Source organism: Neolamprologus multifasciatus, chromosome 5, assembly GCF_963576455.1.
Source record: "Neolamprologus multifasciatus chromosome 5, fNeoMul1.2, whole genome shotgun sequence".
NCBI classification, from domain to species: Eukaryota; Metazoa; Chordata; class Actinopteri; order Cichliformes; family Cichlidae; genus Neolamprologus; species Neolamprologus multifasciatus.
The window spans coordinates 28259454-28279957 of NC_140443.1; the positions used below are offsets into that span (position 1 = coordinate 28259454).

The 20504-nt window shown below is 40.2% G+C and overlaps 2 protein-coding genes across 3 annotated transcripts in view; both read left to right on the forward strand.

Annotated features, from left to right (window-relative positions):
• The first annotated feature begins 166 nt into the window (after positions 1-166).
• kbtbd8 (kelch repeat and BTB (POZ) domain containing 8) lies at positions 167-10084 on the forward strand. Its single transcript, XM_085159844.1, has 5 exons — positions 167-269; positions 6290-6497; positions 6707-7013; positions 7506-8325; positions 8493-10084. The coding sequence occupies exons 1-5, from the start codon at positions 254-256 to the stop codon at positions 8954-8956; spliced, it is 1815 nt and encodes a 604-aa protein (XP_085015970.1). The 5' UTR covers positions 167-253; the 3' UTR covers positions 8957-10084.
• A 1417-nt stretch (positions 10085-11501) lies between these two features.
• The window catches only part of LOC146518955 (monocarboxylate transporter 2-like), a 34000-nt gene continuing 24997 nt past the window's right edge, over positions 11502-20504 (forward strand). Inside the window, exons 1-3 of one of the 2 annotated variants that reach the window (XM_085159846.1) lie at positions 11502-13294; positions 13797-14017; positions 17575-17718. In XM_085159846.1, the coding sequence (XP_085015972.1) occupies positions 13801-14017; positions 17575-17718 (361 nt within the window). In that variant the 5' untranslated portion in view covers positions 11502-13294; positions 13797-13800. The remainder of the gene's footprint in view (positions 13295-13796; positions 14018-17574; positions 17719-20504) is intronic. The other variant, XM_085159845.1, reaches the window with a different exon arrangement.

The window sequence follows — 20504 nt, forward strand, 5'->3', positions numbered from 1 at the left end:
ATATGAAACCAACCTCTGCTTTGGATGCACCTGTTCAGATACTGCTGATTTGACTTCTTTTGGTTGGCTCTAACCGAGTGCCCTGTGTGTAATTTATCCATGCAGTATTAACTTTTTCCTATTTCAGAAAAAAGGAAAATGATTGGCTCTGAGATCCGATCTCCTCTTGCGATTGGCTCTTTCTTGTTTCCGGGGCTCCGCTCGGCACTCATTTGACGTTTCTGTCGGTCTGCTCTGAGACAGACTGGAGAGAATGGCTGCCAGTGGAGGTTAGCAAAATCTTCATTGTTTTGTGTACTTAAATATTGCTTTTTAAAGTTAGAATATGTAAGTTCATGTGTTCACCAGGCGTAGCTTTACAGATTAAACGAAGAGGTCTTGACATGTTGCAGTTTCATTAAATAAGGTCAGGTTCTAAACGACTCCTCAAACTGTTGGCTGTCGTTAGCCCGGCTATGTAGCTAACGTTAGCTGTGTGGCTAACTTTCGGCCGGTTAGCTCGCTGCCACAGCTGACTGTGTAAACACTTGTTTATGACAAGAGACAAAGGTTAGACAAGTTGTAGTAATGGCTATAGTCATCAAACGAATACACTAGACATTGCGCTACACACTCTTATGCTTCTATAAGGTGAAGACGTCAACACTTAAAACACTTCAGATTTTTATCGCCATTTATATCTCGTAATGTTGTGTCAAAGAAAGCTTTGCTAGCATTAGCTTGGTGTCTAGCTGTCTGCTAAAAGTTAAGCTTGCTCCTCAACTAGCTAAGCCAACCGCGAGCATTACTGTATTTTATGAAACACAAGCATTCAGGCGAAGTTGTGTACAGCGTCGCTCTTCATTAGTGTCTATTCTTCAAGTTTGTTTTCAGTCTTATTAGCTAACCAGACCGTTACTGCAGGCACAGGGCAGCGATGAGAGATGTTAGCAAGCTAGCTACCACCTGGTGTGATAGTAGTTTTCTATTTACCCACCGAGAGTCTTTGTCCTGTCAGCATTGCACAACCCGAGACATTTGTTGTAAGTTTGTATACCGTATAAGTCAAAGTGAAGCTTTACAGCAGTCATAAAGATGGTCTGCCACTTTTATAACTTGATATAACACATGTGATAAGAAAGACGTTCACTTTGTGAGCACTTTGTGGGCAGCACTGCTGTACTCACGAGTTTCTAGGCTCATGTATTGTCCTGCTGCTTTCATTCAGTATAAGAGAAAGGGAACAATCTCTCGGTACAAGTTTAGAAACAAGCAAATATAGTGCAGGAAATATTATATTTATACAGCTGTATCAGTCATTATATCTGGACCTTTAATCCAGGTGGCATACATCCTTAAAATTTGGTCATCAGGTTTTCACACACTCCACACTTTATTTATGTTATTACACTATAAAAAGAATATGTGTGGCTCCATAGTATAGTGGTTTAGAGATTTACCTAACAAAAACTATCCCACAGTTTTGCTGTTTTTTGTATTTTCATTTATGGAACAACTGCAATGTTCAAGCTTTATTCAGTTGACATTTTCTTTAAATAATATGTAATTAATGTTTGTATAAAGATGTATTGGTTCATATTTATGCTAATATGAATGTGGGTCAAGTATATGCATGTATATGAGGGTACCACAATGATGATCCTGTTAAATTGGCAGTGTTGAACATGGGGTACGCATAAGCATGTGCATACTTCTTTGTATGCACAGTTTGGGCTTTGATTAATTTTTATTTCATGTAATGCACATTTGTTTGTCATTTGAGTTTATTTCCTTATATATTTGAATGTGTTTAAAATCCAAAATAAAACTGTATAGCATATCATGTATATCATATCACAAGTAAAAGATCCTCAGTTTAATCCCAGAAGGAGGCATAAATCCCCTTGGGGGCCGGAAGGGCATCCAGCTTAGAAACATGCAAAGCTACCCGCTGCGGTGGCCCCCTGTGACAAGGGAGCAGCTGGAAATTGCTTTATAATATAAAATAATTAGAAGGTTTTGTATTTCTTTTGAAGATTTTTATGTTAGAAAAGTAACAATATTTACCTACAATGTCTAAAATAATCTCCAAGTAAGTGTTGCTTAAAAGTTTGTGAAACATAGGGATTGAGTAAGATCACAAAAACTCTTGTATTTACACTGTAGTCATCTACACTAAGGAAATTCAGATATTTTGAAATCTCTTAGGCAGTGGGTTAGAGGCTGTGTGCTTTATAGAGTAGTTATGATACTAGAAATTCAAACTCAATAGCACTATCTAAGAAAATCCCATCTTCAATACCAGTGGAGAAAGAAAATGACAAAACGTGTTTAAAAAAAACTGACAACAATACAAACTGTAACATCAATGATAACACTGTTTCTATATTATTGGACTTAGTGCAAAAAACCCACATTAAAATATGACAGCTATTTTAAGATTGTCTGAAATTGTGCTTTGCTTCTTTTGACTTGGCACTATATTTTTGTTGCTGATCAAGTAGAGTTAGTCTGCTAGGTTCTAACTGCTGCTGTTGCTGTCTAGCTGCAGGAACAGTTCAAACACTTCACACTGCCTATATACACTTTATATAGACACCTTTAACTAACACTGCCTATTATAACATTACACATGAGCAGGACTGATTACATTTGCTGCTTACCTGCTACATTAATGTTATCTTTTTATTATTAGTCATATTGGCTAGTCACTACCTTAATGATAACTTAACACACAGCTAGTGCCTTTCTTATGTAAATGCTAATAGTTAGTGGTGATGTGTGTGGCTACAAGGTTAATATTCATGATAAATGTTTAATACTTTGATGTTGTTGATGGGAACTTAAATTACCTCTTAACATTTATTTTAAGAGATGTTCAGTGTTGTGAAGATTAAACTACTGTTCATGTTAGGGATGTCCCGATCATGTTTTTTTGCCATCGAGTCAGAGTCCGAGTCATTTGATTTTGAGTATCTACCTATACCGAGTCCCGATCCAATACTTCTATAATACATAAAAAAAGAATAAAGAAGAGCGAAGAAACAGATCCTGGATGTTCCTCTTTTTTTAAATTTAATTCACCTTATTTTAACGTTCAACAACTCTGTTAACAAACAAACCACTTTTGTGAGGTGCTTACTTGAACAATCAAGTAATAAATAAAATAAATTCTTCACTTATGGACTTATGGAAGAAAAAAAAATATATAAAAAAAAGTCTAATATAAAAACAAATAGCACCTCAACTTAAAATTTCCGGCAGGCATGTAAACAATTAAAAAAATAAAAGATCGACAGTGTTTGCAAAGCCAGTAATGTGCTTTTAGGAACTGCACTCCTAACTCTTACTGTCGTCACAGTAGTAAGTTTCGCAGAAAAAAAAAGTATGTTTCTCTTAATGAAAACTAACATCTCTACCTTGTCAGGTTTGAGCCTGTTTCTGTTCTCATCAAGGACGTTTGCAACGGCACTAAAAAGGCTCTCACTGTCCACAGAGCTAAAGGGGGCATGAGATACTGGGTCGATACTGGGAAGCTGATTAGCATGTTCTTTCCAGTACTGAAGTGGGTCGCTTTTCCAAGTTTACATATCTCACAATGGCGATATTGTTGTCATCAACTTTATAATACCTCCCAGGGCTCGCAAAATTTCAAAATCCCTGGTAGCCCTTAGGGCAGGGACTCTTCAGTTTTTGGTAGCCCATAATAAATTTAAGTAGCCCGAATAAAAAAAGAGAGCAATTTTTTGATTGATGTTTTGTTTCCTGTTTTGTTTCCGTTACAGTATTATACATTAAAGTATAATATTGTAAAGGAAACAAAACATTAATCAAAAAATTGTTGAAAAACAAATTACAACATTGTATAAAAATTACAATCATCAACTCAAATACTTGGTTCTAATTGAACAGACATTTCTATGAACTTGTAAGAACTGTGTAGGACATGAATCAGTCTGTGTCAGATCCTGAATTTGAAATTTCCACTGAAGTCACGGGTAAGAGGCAAGTGGAACCAAGATCGTGGCCATTTGTTTTTTTAAGTTTGCAAAGACTGCTAAATTTTGCCAGTGGTAGTTCAGTCTTTGCAACATAGTACGCTGGTCTAAACAGATTTTTCAGGTTTCTTTTTAGTATGTTATTTGCAATTGGTGTTTGTTCTGGGAAAGATATTGCAGACTGAGCAATAATGCATTTCTTGCATTTCTCATGGGTTCTAATGGGGGCCTTTCTTAAAATTACTGGTCCCAGTAACAAAGGTGCTTGTCGACTCGGAAATCGAAGGAAAACCAACAACACACCCGACAGAACATTATGTTATTTACACGGGTGCACAAAAGTGGTCCGCATGTGTGCATTCGCTGTCAAAATAAAAGACACGCACCAGATAAGAAGTTGCAACGCGCGTTTGCGCCCATATAAAAGGCACTGTTTTTGTCCGCTAGAGTGGGATTTTCACGGCACATTCTGCACCACATCTCAGTGCGTTCATCATTTGTTTGAAGCCAGCTCACCTCCTGCAACCACTTTTCCGAGAATATGCGCTTCTTTTGTGGTTCGGACTCCTGACATTTCTTTGGAGGTAGAGGAACACCAAAGTAATTGCTTAAAGGAGCTTCTTCGACATCTTTATGAGTTCTAAACAAATGTCTGTCCTCCTCCAGAAAATCTTATGTACGCAAACACGCGTTGCAACTTCTTATCTTGTGCGCTCTTTTTATTTTGACAGCGAATGCGCACCTGCGGACCACTTATGTGCAGCCCTGGTTATTTAGCTCGTCATATTGCAGCCACAGAAATTCTTTTGTCCATGAAACCATAAAGCTGCACTTTCTTTTTGCCTTATAGTCTGATTTGTCATAACTTTTCCGTTTTGTGGTAAGCTTTTCTTTGGCTGTCACTTCTTCACCCTGACCTGTCTTATTTGGCTCAGCAGAACTAAAATATATATCCTGCTGCTTTTACACAGGCACTCACATAACGCTCAGCGATTCTCTGCGCGATCAACCTCTCACATGTTTAAGCTTGCTGCGGGAGATTTCACTTGCCATGTTTGCATAGTAAGCTAATGATTGATAAGACGATGTCAGAGGAATTGGTGCGAAAATGATCGTCACTCACCAATCAGTGCTGTCGCTCTCTATGCACAGTTCGCGCGATTGCAAAGTGAAAGCAAAAAACAAGCGCAAATTCTGGCTCACTGATGCCAATGACATAATTACCCAGCTACATTGCCGAAAGAATGCAAAAGCATTGACATATATTTTGCCTTCCTATGATAGCCCGAGGGGCAGGGCAGAGATAGATTTTGGTAGCCCGACTGGAAAAATCGCTAGCCCCGGGACGTCGGGCTAGCGATTTTGCGAGCCCTGCCTCCAGACCACAGACATACTCGTGCTTTTCATGTGCTCAGCCGCTAGTGAGGGAAGCATAGCTGCTTGTCTGCAGCTGGTCTGTAAAATTGTGTGTCAGCTGGATGGGCTGAAGACGGTACTGTTGGTATTGATGCTCTTCCAAATGATATAGCAGTTAAGTATTAAAAATGCATTGTATAAACTGAATAGGCAAACGGTACAGAGCTCTACACTGGCAGCTAAACAAAAACTTCAGAAGAATTGGTAGCTCCAGATCAGAAGCTGTGGCTGCTATTGTCAGGTATGTTAACATCATATTTAAGTCCTTTCTTCTGTAATAATCTATTAGTTTTTAATTTAAAAAATGTTTCTACATAAATGAGTGTTTAAACCAGAGCACTGTTGACTATGTACACTGTATTACTGTTTAAAGAATTTAGTAATTATCATTATTATGTGATTATGTGTGGTTTTGCAACCTGTTTACAACTCTCCTGATCTTGTGTCCCCAGGTAACCTTAGGTACCTGTCATTAGACATCCTCTGGACCTGACCTGACCTATGTCTTGTGCTAACTCAGTCAAAGGGATCTGGGGTTTTTTTCTTTTCTGATTCATTCTCAGAATTGACACTTTGCATTTGTCAAAACAACTAAAGATACTGAGATTAAAGTGCTTTAAATACTCATACCTCGTGCACTGTCTTTATTCTTCTCTTACAGTATATTTTGTTGGCATACTGCATGTGATATTCATTTGTAGCAAACTAGAGCTTGCATATCTAGATTGTCTGTGAGGCAGTTTTTTTTCTGCAGCATTTTCTTAATTTTTGGGGCTGTTTGGTATATACATGAAGCATATTGTGTTTTCATGTCAGTTATACATGTGTTTAGAGTTGACTGAAAAAATTAAAGTGAGATGATAATAATATTTTTTTCTGTTTCTGCTCTTGTTCAGAGGTAGGGAAGCTGTTACAAGTACAAAATGGGACGCTTCCAATCACCAACTACAATGGGGTAGATGCTGTTCATGCTTGTAACATCCTGCAGCAGCTCAAAGCCTTGTACGATGAAGCACAGCTCACAGACATCGTTGTAGAAGTGGACCATGGCAAGACTTTCTCATGCCACAGAAATGTTCTTGCTGCAATCAGCCCATATTTTAGGTAGGAAATTCAGCACTGCATATGTGCCTATGTCCTGCATTTGTACGTGTTTGCTTACAAATATTTATTAGTTGCTTTCTTGGTTTCACTGTCATTTTGACTAGAGGTTGTCTAGAAAATAAGATTTTCTGATAAACTTTCTCAGTTTTTAAGATGAGAATTTATAATAATCATAAAAGGATTTGTGTTTTTTTCAAATGTTCCTCTAGGTCCATGTTCACCAGTGGCCTTACAGAGAGCAGTCAGCGTGAGGTTCGAATTGTTGGCGTGGAATCTGAATCCATGCACCTTGTCCTAGATTATGCCTACACGTCCAGGGTCTCGCTCTCTGAGTCTAATGTCCAGGCCCTATTCACTGCAGCCAGCATTTTCCAGATTCCTGCCCTGCAGGACCAGTGTGCCCAGTTCATGATCAGCCGACTTGACCCTCAGAACTGTATAGGAGTCTTTATGTTTGCTGATGCATATGGGCACCAGGAACTGAGGGAACGCTCACAGGATTATATCCGCAAGAAGGTCAGTTGAACATAAGCCTAAATTGGTTATTAACAGTTACTTTGGACTGTGATGTAATGAATGCCTTCAGCTGTTTTATACCACAATTTTTAGACATGTTGTGGTATCTACTTTTGTAGCTCTGCTTTCTTTATGACCAAGACATTTGGCTGCCAAAAAACTAAGGATGTACTGAGTGTTAAATTTCTTGGTTGGTACTAATATGTAATGATAATTTGGTAGACAGCTGATATAATTTTTTAATTCCTTTTTTGTGTTTATGGCTTTTTCTACTTTTATATATTCCTTGTTTAGTGGCCAGGGGAATTGATAAATAATTTAGAGTACTGTTTTATAGTCTTTCAGGTCTTCATCAAGAGCTTAAAGACTTAATGTGACACAGTTTCTGCTTTTGGCAAATGTCTTATTTTTGTCGGAACAGTGGCAGTCAACAACATTGACATCGAACTTTGTAATGTCTGAACTGAAACTCTAAAACTTCTTTTGTTTTAGTTCTTGTGTGTATCACGGGAGCAAGAGTTCCTCCAGATGACCAAGGAGCAGTTGGTCAGCATTTTGAATAATGATGACCTCAATGTGGAAAAGGAAGAGCATGTCTATGAGAGCATTGTCCGCTGGCTAGAGCATGATCTGTCTGGCCGTGAAACTCATCTAGCTGAGGTTTTTTCCCAGTGTATCCGTCTGCCCTTGCTGGATGAGGCCTTTCTCAATCGGATACCTCCTCCCTTTGCTTGCGCCCTCTCCCTTTCAACAGACCCTGCTGAGGCCAAAGCTCGCCTCACTGGCACAAATGGTTGTCCACAGCGCCTGGGTATGACTGCTTCTGAGATGGTCATCTGCTTTGATGCTGCTCATAAACACTCAGGTAAGAAGCAGACGGTGCCTTGTCTGGACACGGCCACAGGAAGGGTGTTCAAACTCTGCAAACCACCTAATGATCTCCGGGAGGTTGGCATCTTGGTGTCCCCAGAAAATGACATCTACATTGCTGGTGGGTACCGTCCGAGTAACAGCGAGGTGTCCATAGATCATCGAGCAGAGAGTGACTTCTGGCAGTACGAGCATGCAGGCAACCGATGGCTTCCACGTGCACCTCTTCTGAGAGCCCGAATTGGATGCAGGCTTGTGCACTGCTGCGGGAAGCTGTATGCACTGGGAGGCCGTGTTTATGAAGGTGATGGGCGAAATGCACTAAAATCAGTAGAGTGCTATGATGCCAGAGACAACTGTTGGACTGCAGTCAGTCCGATGCCAGTGGCCATGGAGTTTCACAGTGCTGTAGAGTACAAAGACCGTATCTACGTCCTCCAAGGTGAGTCTTTCTGTGCTCAGGGGAACTTATGCAATTATGTTTTTTTGTTTGTTTGTTTTTATCTGTACAAAATATGTAAATAAAGTGATATTAATACAACAGACATACTGCATATGAAAACCATTTTAACGCATCTGATCATAACTCTGTCTCTTTGTTTCACACAGGTGAATATTTCTTCTGCTATGATCCCCGTAAGGACTATTGGAGTCATCTGGCGCCAATGAGTGTCCCTCGGAGTCAGGGTCTGGCTGCCTTGTATAAAAACTGCATCTACTACATAGCTGGGATCTGCAGAAACCACCAGCGCACTTTTACTGTGGAGGTCTACGACATTGAGAAGAACACATGGAGCCGCAAGAAAGATCTACCCTTTGACCAAGCCACAAGCCCGTATATCAAGGCCATGCTGCTGCAAGGCAAGCTACACCTGTTTGTACGAGCTACACAAGTCATGGTGGAGGAGCATGTGTTTCGCACTAGCAGGAAGAACTCCCTTTACCAGTATGACGATGAGGCAGACGTATGGACCAAAGTCTACGAGACACCCGATCGCCTCTGGGATTTGGGCCGCCATTTTGAATGCGTGGTGGCCAAACTTTATCCACAGTGTCTCCAGAAAGTGCTTTGAGGTATCTGAATTTTGTGGACCCCATCTCTGAGGCAGAGGGGGGATAGTGTGGTCCTGCCTGCCTTGTGCCTGGTGTTACCTTGGGTTTGCACCACATGCACCATTTTTGGTTAAGTCTTAAGTTGTTCAACTTCTGGTTTAACATGATCAAAATGGGGGTGCTTTTAAAGATTGCAGTATTTTTTTTTCTTTCTTTTTTTTTCAAGAAAGCACCAACTACCCACACTGAGGCTTGTTTAACAAAACCGTACAATGACTCATAAGTGCAATTATACTATTTTTTTGCTTGTTGTCGAGCCATGTTGTTCTATTTTTGTGTTAGGTGCATAAATACACCAGTCAGCCACAACGTTAAAACCCCTGAGTTGCAGGGTGGGGCCTCTGTGGATTGGGTTGTATTAGTGCTATCTGTAAATGGTTTTACTGTTGTGGCTGATTAATGTGTGTATGAATTTTTACAAATGATAAGCATGCGACTGAGGGTGTTGCCTCTGGAGATATGGATGCTATGTGTCAGCATAAAGTGAAACTCTATATAGATATAGAAATATACAAATAGTCATATAAACTATATATTCATACGGGTAAGATGAGTACCTTAGGTCATTAGTAGATTGCTGGCTCTGATGTTTGTGTGGATTTTTTTTCCTGCTCTGCGTTTATGCCTCTCTTCAGTTTATTTCATATGCAAGTTTTAATTTGAAGTGTGCTTGTGATTAACATTAGTGTTTTTAAAGGTTGAAAGTTAAATGGTAACTTTTTATTGCCCACTCTTCCTCCACAGGTGTCAGTGTGTCAAACATACACTATGTGCGGCTTCCAGACTTTTTTTTTTCCTGTTTTGAGTTGGCATCCATTAAGTGAAATGTTAGAATATTCACTCTCCACATTGGAGAAACAAGGACGGAGTCAAATTTGTTGCAACACTAAGTGGCTCATTCAGACCAACAGGTTTACCTCAGAAACTTCAGAGATTTTTGATTAGGAGCAAAGGGACATTTCAGGCCGTTGTGTTGATATAAACAAGTGTTTGCTCTGAGTTTGAGCTCTGAGTTTGTTCTTTGACACCGGGTGATTAAACGCTTGAAAAAAAGGGTTCCAATAGCCTTCCTCGTAATGCCAAAAGAGCATTTGAGGTCTTACTATAGTTGTCGTGGAAGTTGGAAACGGATTTTGTGGTAGCAATAAATCATGGAACTGTGATTAGGCTATATTACATTGTATTACCTTATTAAAAGTGCATTAATTGTTTTGTGTGCTCGTCTCTGCTAGCGAAGATCAGTAGTACCCATAACGATTGTTTGGCTGTTGGCTGAAGTGATGCGGATTTTTCGTGGAGATCTTTTGTGATGCCAATGTGCCTGCAGCTAGAAAAAAAGGGGCATCAGAATCAAAAACTGTTCCTCCTGATGAAGAATATCTGAAAAGTCTTACTCAGCGTTGCACTGAATAACTCGCCACTTCAGCGGTCCTTAACTGCAAACTTTACGAAGCACCCTCGTAAAGCAATGAATCCGTCTTTACACGTCATCACAGAGAGGATACAAACTTTTGGTGCTGGTGCTTTTTTCTGTTTTTTCTTCTTCTTTTTTTTTTTTTTTGACAATCTTGTACAGAAGAACGCCACCACTGGAGGGCGTTTGCTGTCAAAGTGTGACATTTTTAGTGCCGTCAGTTTCCTCACGCAGGTTCCTGTTTCATCGTTGCACTACACATTTCTTGTGTATTTTATCTAAGCAAGGAGTGCTCTCCTATTAAGTGAAAACATTTTAGCAACCATATAGCAATCATCTTAAGAGATTTACATTGGCATTTAATACAGGAAAAGTCGCATTCATTAAGGACTTGAGGATATAATTAACTTCTCCGAGAGAAGATTCACTGTTGACTGACTTTAACCTGATTTCTAGTCGACCCAGCTTGAACAATGTTTCCCACGAAAAATGGTCAGAGTGGGTCTGGGCTTCACTCGACTGTCCACAGACAGCCATTTGCGAACCAGGAACGGAGAACTCTCAGGATTTCTACTGATACCCAGTACTGTATTTAAGTTGTTTTTGTTATGTGTAATATACTGTACTATAGATTTGCTGTACTTGCACAGTTTTTTAAAGTTATCTTCAGTTTCTTTTATAACTTGAAAAATAGATGTGATTTCTTTTTGTTGTCTCTAGTGGCTGTTTTGTTTTTTCTTTACATAATTATCTGTTTAGTTATAATAGAGTAATCCTGTTCTGTTGAGGGGGAAAAAAAAATTACCCGCACGAGTGATATATTTTGATTTGCCCCCCCTCCCCCTCCACCCCGTAGTACAGTAGTATCTTTGTAACATCTCACTGAAACTAAGCATTACAGTTGAAGTAACTACATTGTTACAACATATTTCAAACACCAGTCATGTAATACACAAAGCTATAAAACCTGCTTTCTCCTAAGAGTTGGCTGCCCTGTGCGGCCAAACACAGCTCGTTCTGGTCATCTTCATGCATCACCTATGGGTGCTATTCCATTGTGTCTTTTTAATCCATTTATTTTTCTATTGTTTTTTTATTTTTATTTTTTTGGGTTTCAGGTTATAGTGGTTGTTGAGCTCAACTGTGAAATTCACCTTGCACATAATTTGAAAATAAAACTATTAAAAGTGAAATGTTTTATCTTTATTCTGTTTATTTTTAACTTTCAAGTGACTGAGGCCTTTGGACCTCAACTGTATATTGTTGTGTTCCACTGTGATATTTTTGATCCTAAAAATGTTTCCTACCTTGAACTTCTCTGATACTTATACTGTAGCTGCTGTGTCACAGATAGTGGAAAGCTATGCCAGGTCATTTACATTCACTGGACACTTAGTGAACAGTTGAACAGATGTAACTGTTATCTGCTCAGCTAATCACATGGCAGTAGTTTAACACTTTGAGACTTGCAAACATCGTCCAGAAGACCTGGTGGACTTTAAACTTAGCATAAGAATGTGGAAGAAGGGTGGTTTTAATGGCTTAGCGTGTGCAATGGTTGGTGCCAGATAGGCTTGTTTCAGTGTTTCAAACTACTGAAATACTGGGATTTTCCTGCATAACCATCTATAGGGTTTACAGAAAATGGCCTAACAAAGAGAAAGTGTCCACTATTGGACGATGCCTTGATGTCAGAGGAGAATGCCTAGTGTTCTTTGAGTTGATAGGATTATAAAAAAAGTAGCTTAAATGATCAGTTGTTAGGCCCAAAGTATGCAGAAGAGCATCTCTGAATGCACAACATGTCAAACCTTGAGGCAGATAGGTTAGAAAAGCAGAAGACCGCTCCTGTCAGCTAAGAACAGGAATATTATGCTGTGTGCTGTGACATTTGGTAGGGTTAGAGTTTGCTGCCCATGGTCTATGCATGGATCCTTTTTGCCCCGTATCAACAGTTCAGGCAGCTGTTTGTAGTGTAATGGTGTCAGGGTTTTTTTTTTTTTTTTTTTTTTTTTGGCACATCCTGAGCCCCTTATTGCCAACTGAGCATAATTTAAACACCAACAGCCTCCATGAGTATTATTGCCAACCATATCCATCCCTTTATGGCTATAATGTACCTGTCTTCAGATGGCTGCTCCCAGCAGGATAACATGCCACCACCACCGCCACAAAGCTCAAATCATCTTGAACTGGTTTCTTCTTCACTGTACTCAAATGACCTCCACAGTTAGCAGATTTCAGTTCAGTAAAGCACATTTGAGATCAGAAATATTTCCAGCACCTTGTTGAATCTGTGCAATGAAGTTTTAAAGCACTTCTGAAGGCAAGAGTGGGTCCAATCCAGTACTAGAAAGCTATACCTAATAAAGTGTCCAGTCTGTGTGTATTTCACCCGGTAGAAGAGGCGGATCTTGAGTAGTTAGATTATGACCTCAATTTATAATGGGATGTGTCAGATTAACTCATTTTGGCTTGGAAAACGCCTGAAAACCATCATTAAGTACATGAAAACATTTTATGTCTGCCAAAGGTAAAGGACACACAGCCATAACAGCTTTCTTCCTGTTGTAATAGCTTAGTAGTTGTAGAATTTCGTTTTTCCTTCGGCTGTCATACTGAATGCCGCCGCAGACAGCAGTGTGGCTGAAAAACGCAGAGGAGACAAAGCTCATGTCCCATTGATTTTAGTGAATCGGATCACCTCGGGCCCATGTGTGCGACATGTGACCAGCAGTCAAATAAAGCAGTAGGCTGGTGAAACTTTGGTCAGGAACTTCGTAAAGAGAGGCTGCGCAGACGCTCAGTGAACGGTAAGATGCAGTGAGGCTTTCTGCAGTATATGCACACACACTGGGAAACCGGTTTCTTTGTCCACGTGGTGGTGAGTAGCGTTCCTGCTCCACTCCGCGCGTAACGGTTTAACGAGACGGAGTGATCGGAAAAGTTATCTTGGCTTGTAAAAAACTCTAATGTGGAATTGCAGTGTCAGATCTTTGGGTATTGCTGTATTGTAATACGTCTAGGGAAGAAATCACACATTTCCCATTATGATGACCACCACCAACAGCAGCAGCAGTATATTACACAAGAGCTTGCTTTGTTGCGTAGTTTTGCAGGTTATTTCACCCGCTTCTGTTTACAATCATGGCCGTTGTGGTCTAGCATGTCGCAGAATCTGAAAACAGCCCAAAGTTTAGGTTCGGTGTGAGTCCATGTCTCAACTACCTGTCAGCAAGTTTAGAATGATGTTGAGACTTTTATTTTGAAATCCGACTCCTCGTTTTAAATTAATATGCGCTTGTGTGTTTTACTTAGATTGTACTGATTTGTTCATGCATGCAGCGAGTGTAACACTGTGTCCCCCTACACTGTACTCTGAACAGGAACATGCCTCCTGCTCCAGCAGATGTTTTGGGCTCCAAGCCCCTGGATGGCGGTTGGGGCTGGATGGTGGTGATTGGAGCCCATATTTCCATTGGGTTTGCCTACTCCACACCCAAAGCCCTTTCCATTTTCTTTAAAGACATTCAAGAAGACTTGCAGGCTGGCTACAGTGAAATAGCATGGATTTCCTCTATTATGCTAGCTGCCATGTATGCAGGAGGTGAGTTGACTTTGTGTGTGCTTTATTGGTTAAACTGTTTCTAAGCTTTCCTATCCACATAGTTAGCATTACTGTATGCTTTATTGTTGTAGGGACTTTACCTTACAATATAGAGCGCCTTAAGGCAACTGTTGTTGTGATTTGGCGCTGTATAAATAAAACTGAATTGAATTTGAATAGTCTTCTGCTGTCTGTTTTTGTCAGCTGTGATATGTGATGCTACATCAATAAACCACTTGCTTAGCATAAATATGATAATCTCAAACCCAGAGCTGCTTGGAATGCAGTGTAGTGTGGCCTCATACCTTTAGGCCATCACACTTTTTGTAGTCAGCACCTCTAAATCAGTACTCTTATCACTACTAGAGAACACATTTGTATTGGCTGGTAAATGATAGCCTACAGGTTAACCAGACTGAGGTTTTTTTTTTGGGTCTCTTGTTCTTTTGCGTTTTTAGTTGTCCTAGAGCTCTGACATACCACATACACCCCATACTAGCACCGATCATGGTCTGTTGATCAGACTTTCTCTACACCTTCTGTAAGAAGTTGCATCAAGCATTACTAAAGCACAGCTTCAAACCAGCCGACAGCAGACAGATCAGTATTTTGAGAAGTCTGCTCTGTGCATTTGTACTTGGCGATAAGCATCATAAACACAAAAATCCCAGTTTCATAAAGATCGTTTGTGTGGTGTCTGTGTCCGCTGCAAAGGCACGACTGTTGTGTATGGGTGTAATTTAGATAGAGAAATACAGTAATGAGTATAACTGACTTCACATGAGTGACTACACCCGCTGCCTAATAAAGTAAACGTTGCTACCATGTAAGTCACCTGACCTAAATTTAAGTTTCTTCACTGAGGTCCAAAGGGAATTTATGGAAGTAAGCACCACTGCATGTGACATCTACATTTGGGTTTGTAGAAGTGAAGTCAGATGTCACAAATCAAACCCTACTTAGATATATTATATACTGTCTTCAAAATACTAACGTTGAGAATAAATAAAGGTAACAAAAACTGTATTCTCTACGAGTTTGTGAAGACATAAATATTTTATTCACTGCTGAAAGAAAAAAGTAGAATCTTGAGTTTTTATTTAGTGTGATTTTCTTCTTCTTGTCTTTTTTTTTTTTTTTTTTTTTACCTGAGTTTGTTAGTATCTGCTTTCAAGGTTGCAGGACAGCACGCTATGTTACTCACCTGCACTCAAATCAGAGTGGCCTAACTAGTGAAATATTCCCCTCCAATGTGGCTCAGGCACAGGACTTTATCATATTGTCCTTGGCAAGGATTCAACAATGTCACCTAGCGGAGGAGAAGGAAAGAGGGGAATATATCAGAGGAAGGTTCAGCACAGTGGGGTCTGACACCAGGCCCCCATGGGAAAGACATGACAGCCTTTTCAGGAAACCTCTGACTCAACGAGTCACAATGATAAACTTATAATGGAAATGGATACGGTGGTAGAACAAGAGATGCCCTATTGTGACACGGCTACAGCGAAAACGATGATCTATCTTTGACCCTGCTTGGAACCTGTGTAACTGTATAAACAGCTGGGTGGATATTCGATTTCCCATTCAGTGTTGTGCAGAAGTCTTGAGTCACCCTTCATTCCTTTATATTTTGCTAGAAAAATGGGACACAGGTGCAGCAATTTATTAAAACATGTCAAATCATACATGGAAATAGAGTATATATGGTAAAAAGAATAAATATTGTATCATTCTAACAAGCATGAATGTCAGTATTTGGTATGACCCCCTCTGTTCTTCACACAGCCTGATCTGTCTTAGGCACGCTTTGTTTAAGTAGTCTTCAGGAATAGTTCTCCAGGCTTCTTGAAGCTGTTGTTTGGATCTTGGCTGCCTTTTGTTGTTTTCTGTCGAGAGTTTGTATTTTTATTTTTTAAATTCAGGTATGTTTTTACTGCATTGGAGGTGTGTTTTTGGATCATGATCTGAAAAATGAAGTTTTTGCCAATCAGACACTTTCCAGACGGCATTGTGTGGTGGATCAAAATCTGTTAATGCTTTTCTGCATTTGTTATTCCATCAGTTTTGACAAGATGCCCAACAGAACTGGCTGATATACAGCCACAAACCATAACAGAGCCTCCACTGGTTGTAGACACTCACTGATCTGAACCAAAAGTTTCACATTTGGATTAATCACTCCATAAGATCTGTTGCCACTGATTTTAAGTCCAGTTCTTGTGTAACTGGGAATACCTCAGCCTTTTCTCCCTACAGCCTCCCTTAAGAATGCTTTTTCCCTATTTCCCAAGGACATAACTTCTACTTGTCCAGTTTTCCTAGATTTCTTTATGGACAAACTGCACCATGTTGAGATATGCAAGGTCTTCAGCTAATGGCTCTTTAAGAATCACACTGCTAGTGCAAAAATGAAAGAAATTGGAACAAATTATTCGTTTTTGTGACATGCAAAAAGATTTAATCTATCACTGCTACCACCACTGAACTACACAGCTAAAAAACAATTAAAGGAACAGCTTTTAATCAGAGTATAGCATCAGTTCAGTTAAACTGCTGGGATATTGATTAGGTAAGTTAAGTAGCAGAGGGGGCTGTTAATCAGTTTCACCCACTTTGGTGTTAATGAAATTAACAACAGCTGCACTAGAGGGGCAATAATGAGACAACTGCTAAAACAGGATACTGCTAAAACTCAGTGATGCCCGGGTCCAGATCTGGGAGGAGATTATCCGGTGTCTCATTAGGAGCACACCCCAACGTTGTCACACATGCATGCAGGGTAATGGGGGACATACAACTGAGCATAATTGCTGCATCATTTTTATCCACTTTGATTTTTGGGGGGCAGGTTGATCACTTTTATTGCCTTCAAACGATGTGTGAACTTTTCATTCCTAACACAGTCCACATCAGTATACGTATTTCCCCCCCCCCCCCCCCCCCCCATTGAGATCTGATGCGTTTTCAAAGCGTTCCTTTAATTTTTTTTTCGAGAAGTGTGTGTAAGTTCACTGAGTTTGTCTTTTAGCAATAAGAATATAGAGGTTTTCATTATTCTGGAGAATGACTTGTGGTTCAATGTCACTCTTTCAGGCAAGGTTATGAATGAAGGAAAGAGTGACAGCATATAAAAGGCTTTTTAATTGCTGATTGATCACTGGGTGTAGTGTTTTACATTATCAGGGGAATGTTTAATGAGTTGCCAGGTTGCTTTGCTGTGGAGGTCTTCTGTCACCCTCTGTCATGTCCTTTTGCCCTTGGTTTAGATCAGGGATGCTCAACAGCTAATGCGCAAATAATAATGCTTTTCAGATAAAATGAACAGACATTAAAAAAAACATGAAACTCAAGTTATTTTTTTTGTTTATTGAGCTATTCATTACAAAATTGTGTGGCAGAATTTAGCCCTATGATCACATGATGAATTTCACTGGTTTAGACCCATCAGTTTACCTTCAAGTAGTAGGTACCCAGATTACTAAAACTTTGGCGACATTAAGAAGTAACATAATACAAGAATGTACTGCTCGTTCTCAGTGCTCATCTGTTTTTTGCAGGACCGGTGAGCAGCATGTTGGTCAATCGTTTTGGGAGCCGACCAATAGTCATCATGGGTGGACTGATGTGTGGAGGGTCTATGGTAACTGCATCTTTTGGGAGCTCCATCGCTTATCTCTACTTCTGCATTGGCGTCATTGGAGGTACAGTACTTTTATTTCTAAGCAGTATGTGTTACTGCTGCTTGAACAGTTTTTTACTTTTTGTGGTCTCACTTTGGGAATTCATAATTGATCACAGACTAAAACCAAGATATCATGCCATACTTGTTTACCATTCAGTTTGCATTCCCATCAATCCTGGTCCCAGTGGGATTGGGATGTTGGCAGTCTGCATCTTTTCACATCGCTTTTAGAATCTCTTGGTTCAGATCTGCTCCCCATAACTAGACTGCCATGCCTTTCCTGAAGGCCCTGGGCATCTGCCCCGGCTCCTAGGGTGCAGTTAGAGCACCGAGGGGACCAGGACCAGGACAGTAATTAAGACAGAACTGTCTCTGATCCCAGAGAGCATGATCTTCCATGGCCCTCTGTACTCTTCCGTAAGCGCCAATCAGGTTCGTCACATGGGGGCTCTCTGCCATCCTAAGAGGCTCATTACCCAGCCAAGGGCCCCTGTGAAGGATTAATAGGCACAGCGAGTGGCTGGGCCATGTGTGGTGCCTGGGGCATGTGTGGGCTCTACACTGTTCCCCTGTGCCTAGTGCACTGACACACAGGCATTAGGCAGTTTTGCCTAGAAGTCATGCAGACATATGCTTACACATACACAAACACCCGCACATTAATAAAAAAGCACCCCACACACAGTGAAATACATCTCAGAATTATTCCTCCTCGTATACTCCTTCATTCATTCTCTCACTGGTGTTTGTGATGCTGAGAAACTGGTGAGGTATGCTGTCCTTGTCACTGGAATAATGAATCCTTCTGATTGGTTGGAGCACCTGCCTGGCACCGTTCAAGCACAACACAAGATCACATGAACAGTTTCGTGGTTTGTCTCTCTGCACACACCTCAGGTTTAACAATCTGTGTTGCTAAGATTGACTGCATTGGTTATACACACAGTGGACTTTTGTTAAATACCCCAACTCTTTGAATTTTGGGCTGAAGGAAGAACAACACTCGGTGTATAAATGGTCAATCAACAATCTCTTTAATCAATGCAATTCTCTTTATTCCACACAAACACTTTGAGCATTACAAACGTGCGGACGGGAGATGTGCACAGGAGGGTGTCCGGCAAATCTCGACGTGTCTGACCGTTTCTCACATTCTCAAAGCTTCGGCCCCCCTCCAAACTAAACATTCAGATTCTTTCTTTTTCTCAGTGAGCGTAAGTTATGACCTGGGCTTCCTGTGCAGTATGATCTGTTCTTTCTAATCAGAAAAATAAGGCCATGATTCTCTGGAAAGAGTATTTCTTATAAATCAGCAGTATAATGCATCACAGAACAGTTTAATATCCCATACCTGTTTTTCTCAGAATAAACAATCAGTTACAATCAAACAATCAATCTGCTGGTCCCTCTCTAGTCTAAACAACAGTGTTTCAGTAACTTTCTACTAGAAGATGGTCCCCTGTTATTTACTTTCTCCCAGGCAAGCATGAGCGAGAGTCTACAGCATTCTACCCCCCAAGGACATGCAATCTAATGCCTTTATTTTCAGGGCCGTGTCCACTTAATACTACACTATATGGTTATATGGCATTTTAGTTAATATAAAGCATAGAATTGAGGCACTTCAAATAATTTAATCTCAACACTTTCTAGGACATTTTGATGATAGTACATATTTATAATTGAACTAAGAGCATCATTTAAATAGTTTCTATAGTGTTTTTCACACACAAAATGATGACAAGATGTATAGTTTGGATCTTGTCCATTTAGTCCGTATGTAATACAAGAAATTTTAAACAAATTCTAAAGTCAACTGGGAGCCAAATTAAAAATGATAAAGCAGGGTTAATGTGAGCTCATTTACTAGAATGTGTTAGTGTGGTTGCAGCATTTTGCATTGCTTGGAGGCGTTAAAGATGTTTTATCTAAGCCTGTAAATAAGGCAATACAATAATCCAGGTGTGACAGCACAAATGCATGGAAAATTCCTCTATTACTATTTTTGGTACGTCATGATTTGGGGTTCCGTGATCATTTAAAACACACTGTTATGCATTAAAATGCATTAAAAATAAGATAAATAGAACACTTAATAGAACCTAAAGGGGTGTCAGTCTGTTCAGTCAGAAAGCATGAACCATTGTGAATCCATTTCACCTGCTTCGGTGTAAATGAACATGGCAACAGGTGCACTGGACGGGTACCAGGAACGTAGAAACTGTTTTGCATGTGGTGGCCACAGACCACAGGTTTGCCATGGCGTCTCCAGACTCTTTCAGATCTGTCAGATGAGCTCTCGGCAAACCTGCCAGTTCTGATGTTCTCTGGCGAATGCCATTGGAGCTGCACGGTGCTGGTTATGAACACTTCATGGAATCTGTTTATGACACTTTGGTCAGAAACATGCACACGAGCAGCCAGCTGGAGGTCATTTTGCTGGGTCCTGTTCCTTCCCATACAAAGGAGCTGACACCACTCCTGCTGGGTTGGCACCCCTTTGCAGCTCTGTCTCCTTGTGTAATGGCCTCCACACTCTTGAGACTGTGCTGGGAGACACAGCAAACCATTTTTGAGAAGGTGATGTGCCATCCTGGAGGAGCTGGATTACAACTAAATGGTTGCCTTTCCAATGAAGACAACCTGTTGTCACTTTCACTTGCACCAAAACAAGTCTGGCAGCAGCTTTAACATATGTTATTATACTGTGATGATTAAGTGTTCCTCTTAAGTTTTAGGGGACAGTGTCATAATTCGGTGACTTGTAGATGTCACATTTATTGTCAATATTTTGACTTTAAATTT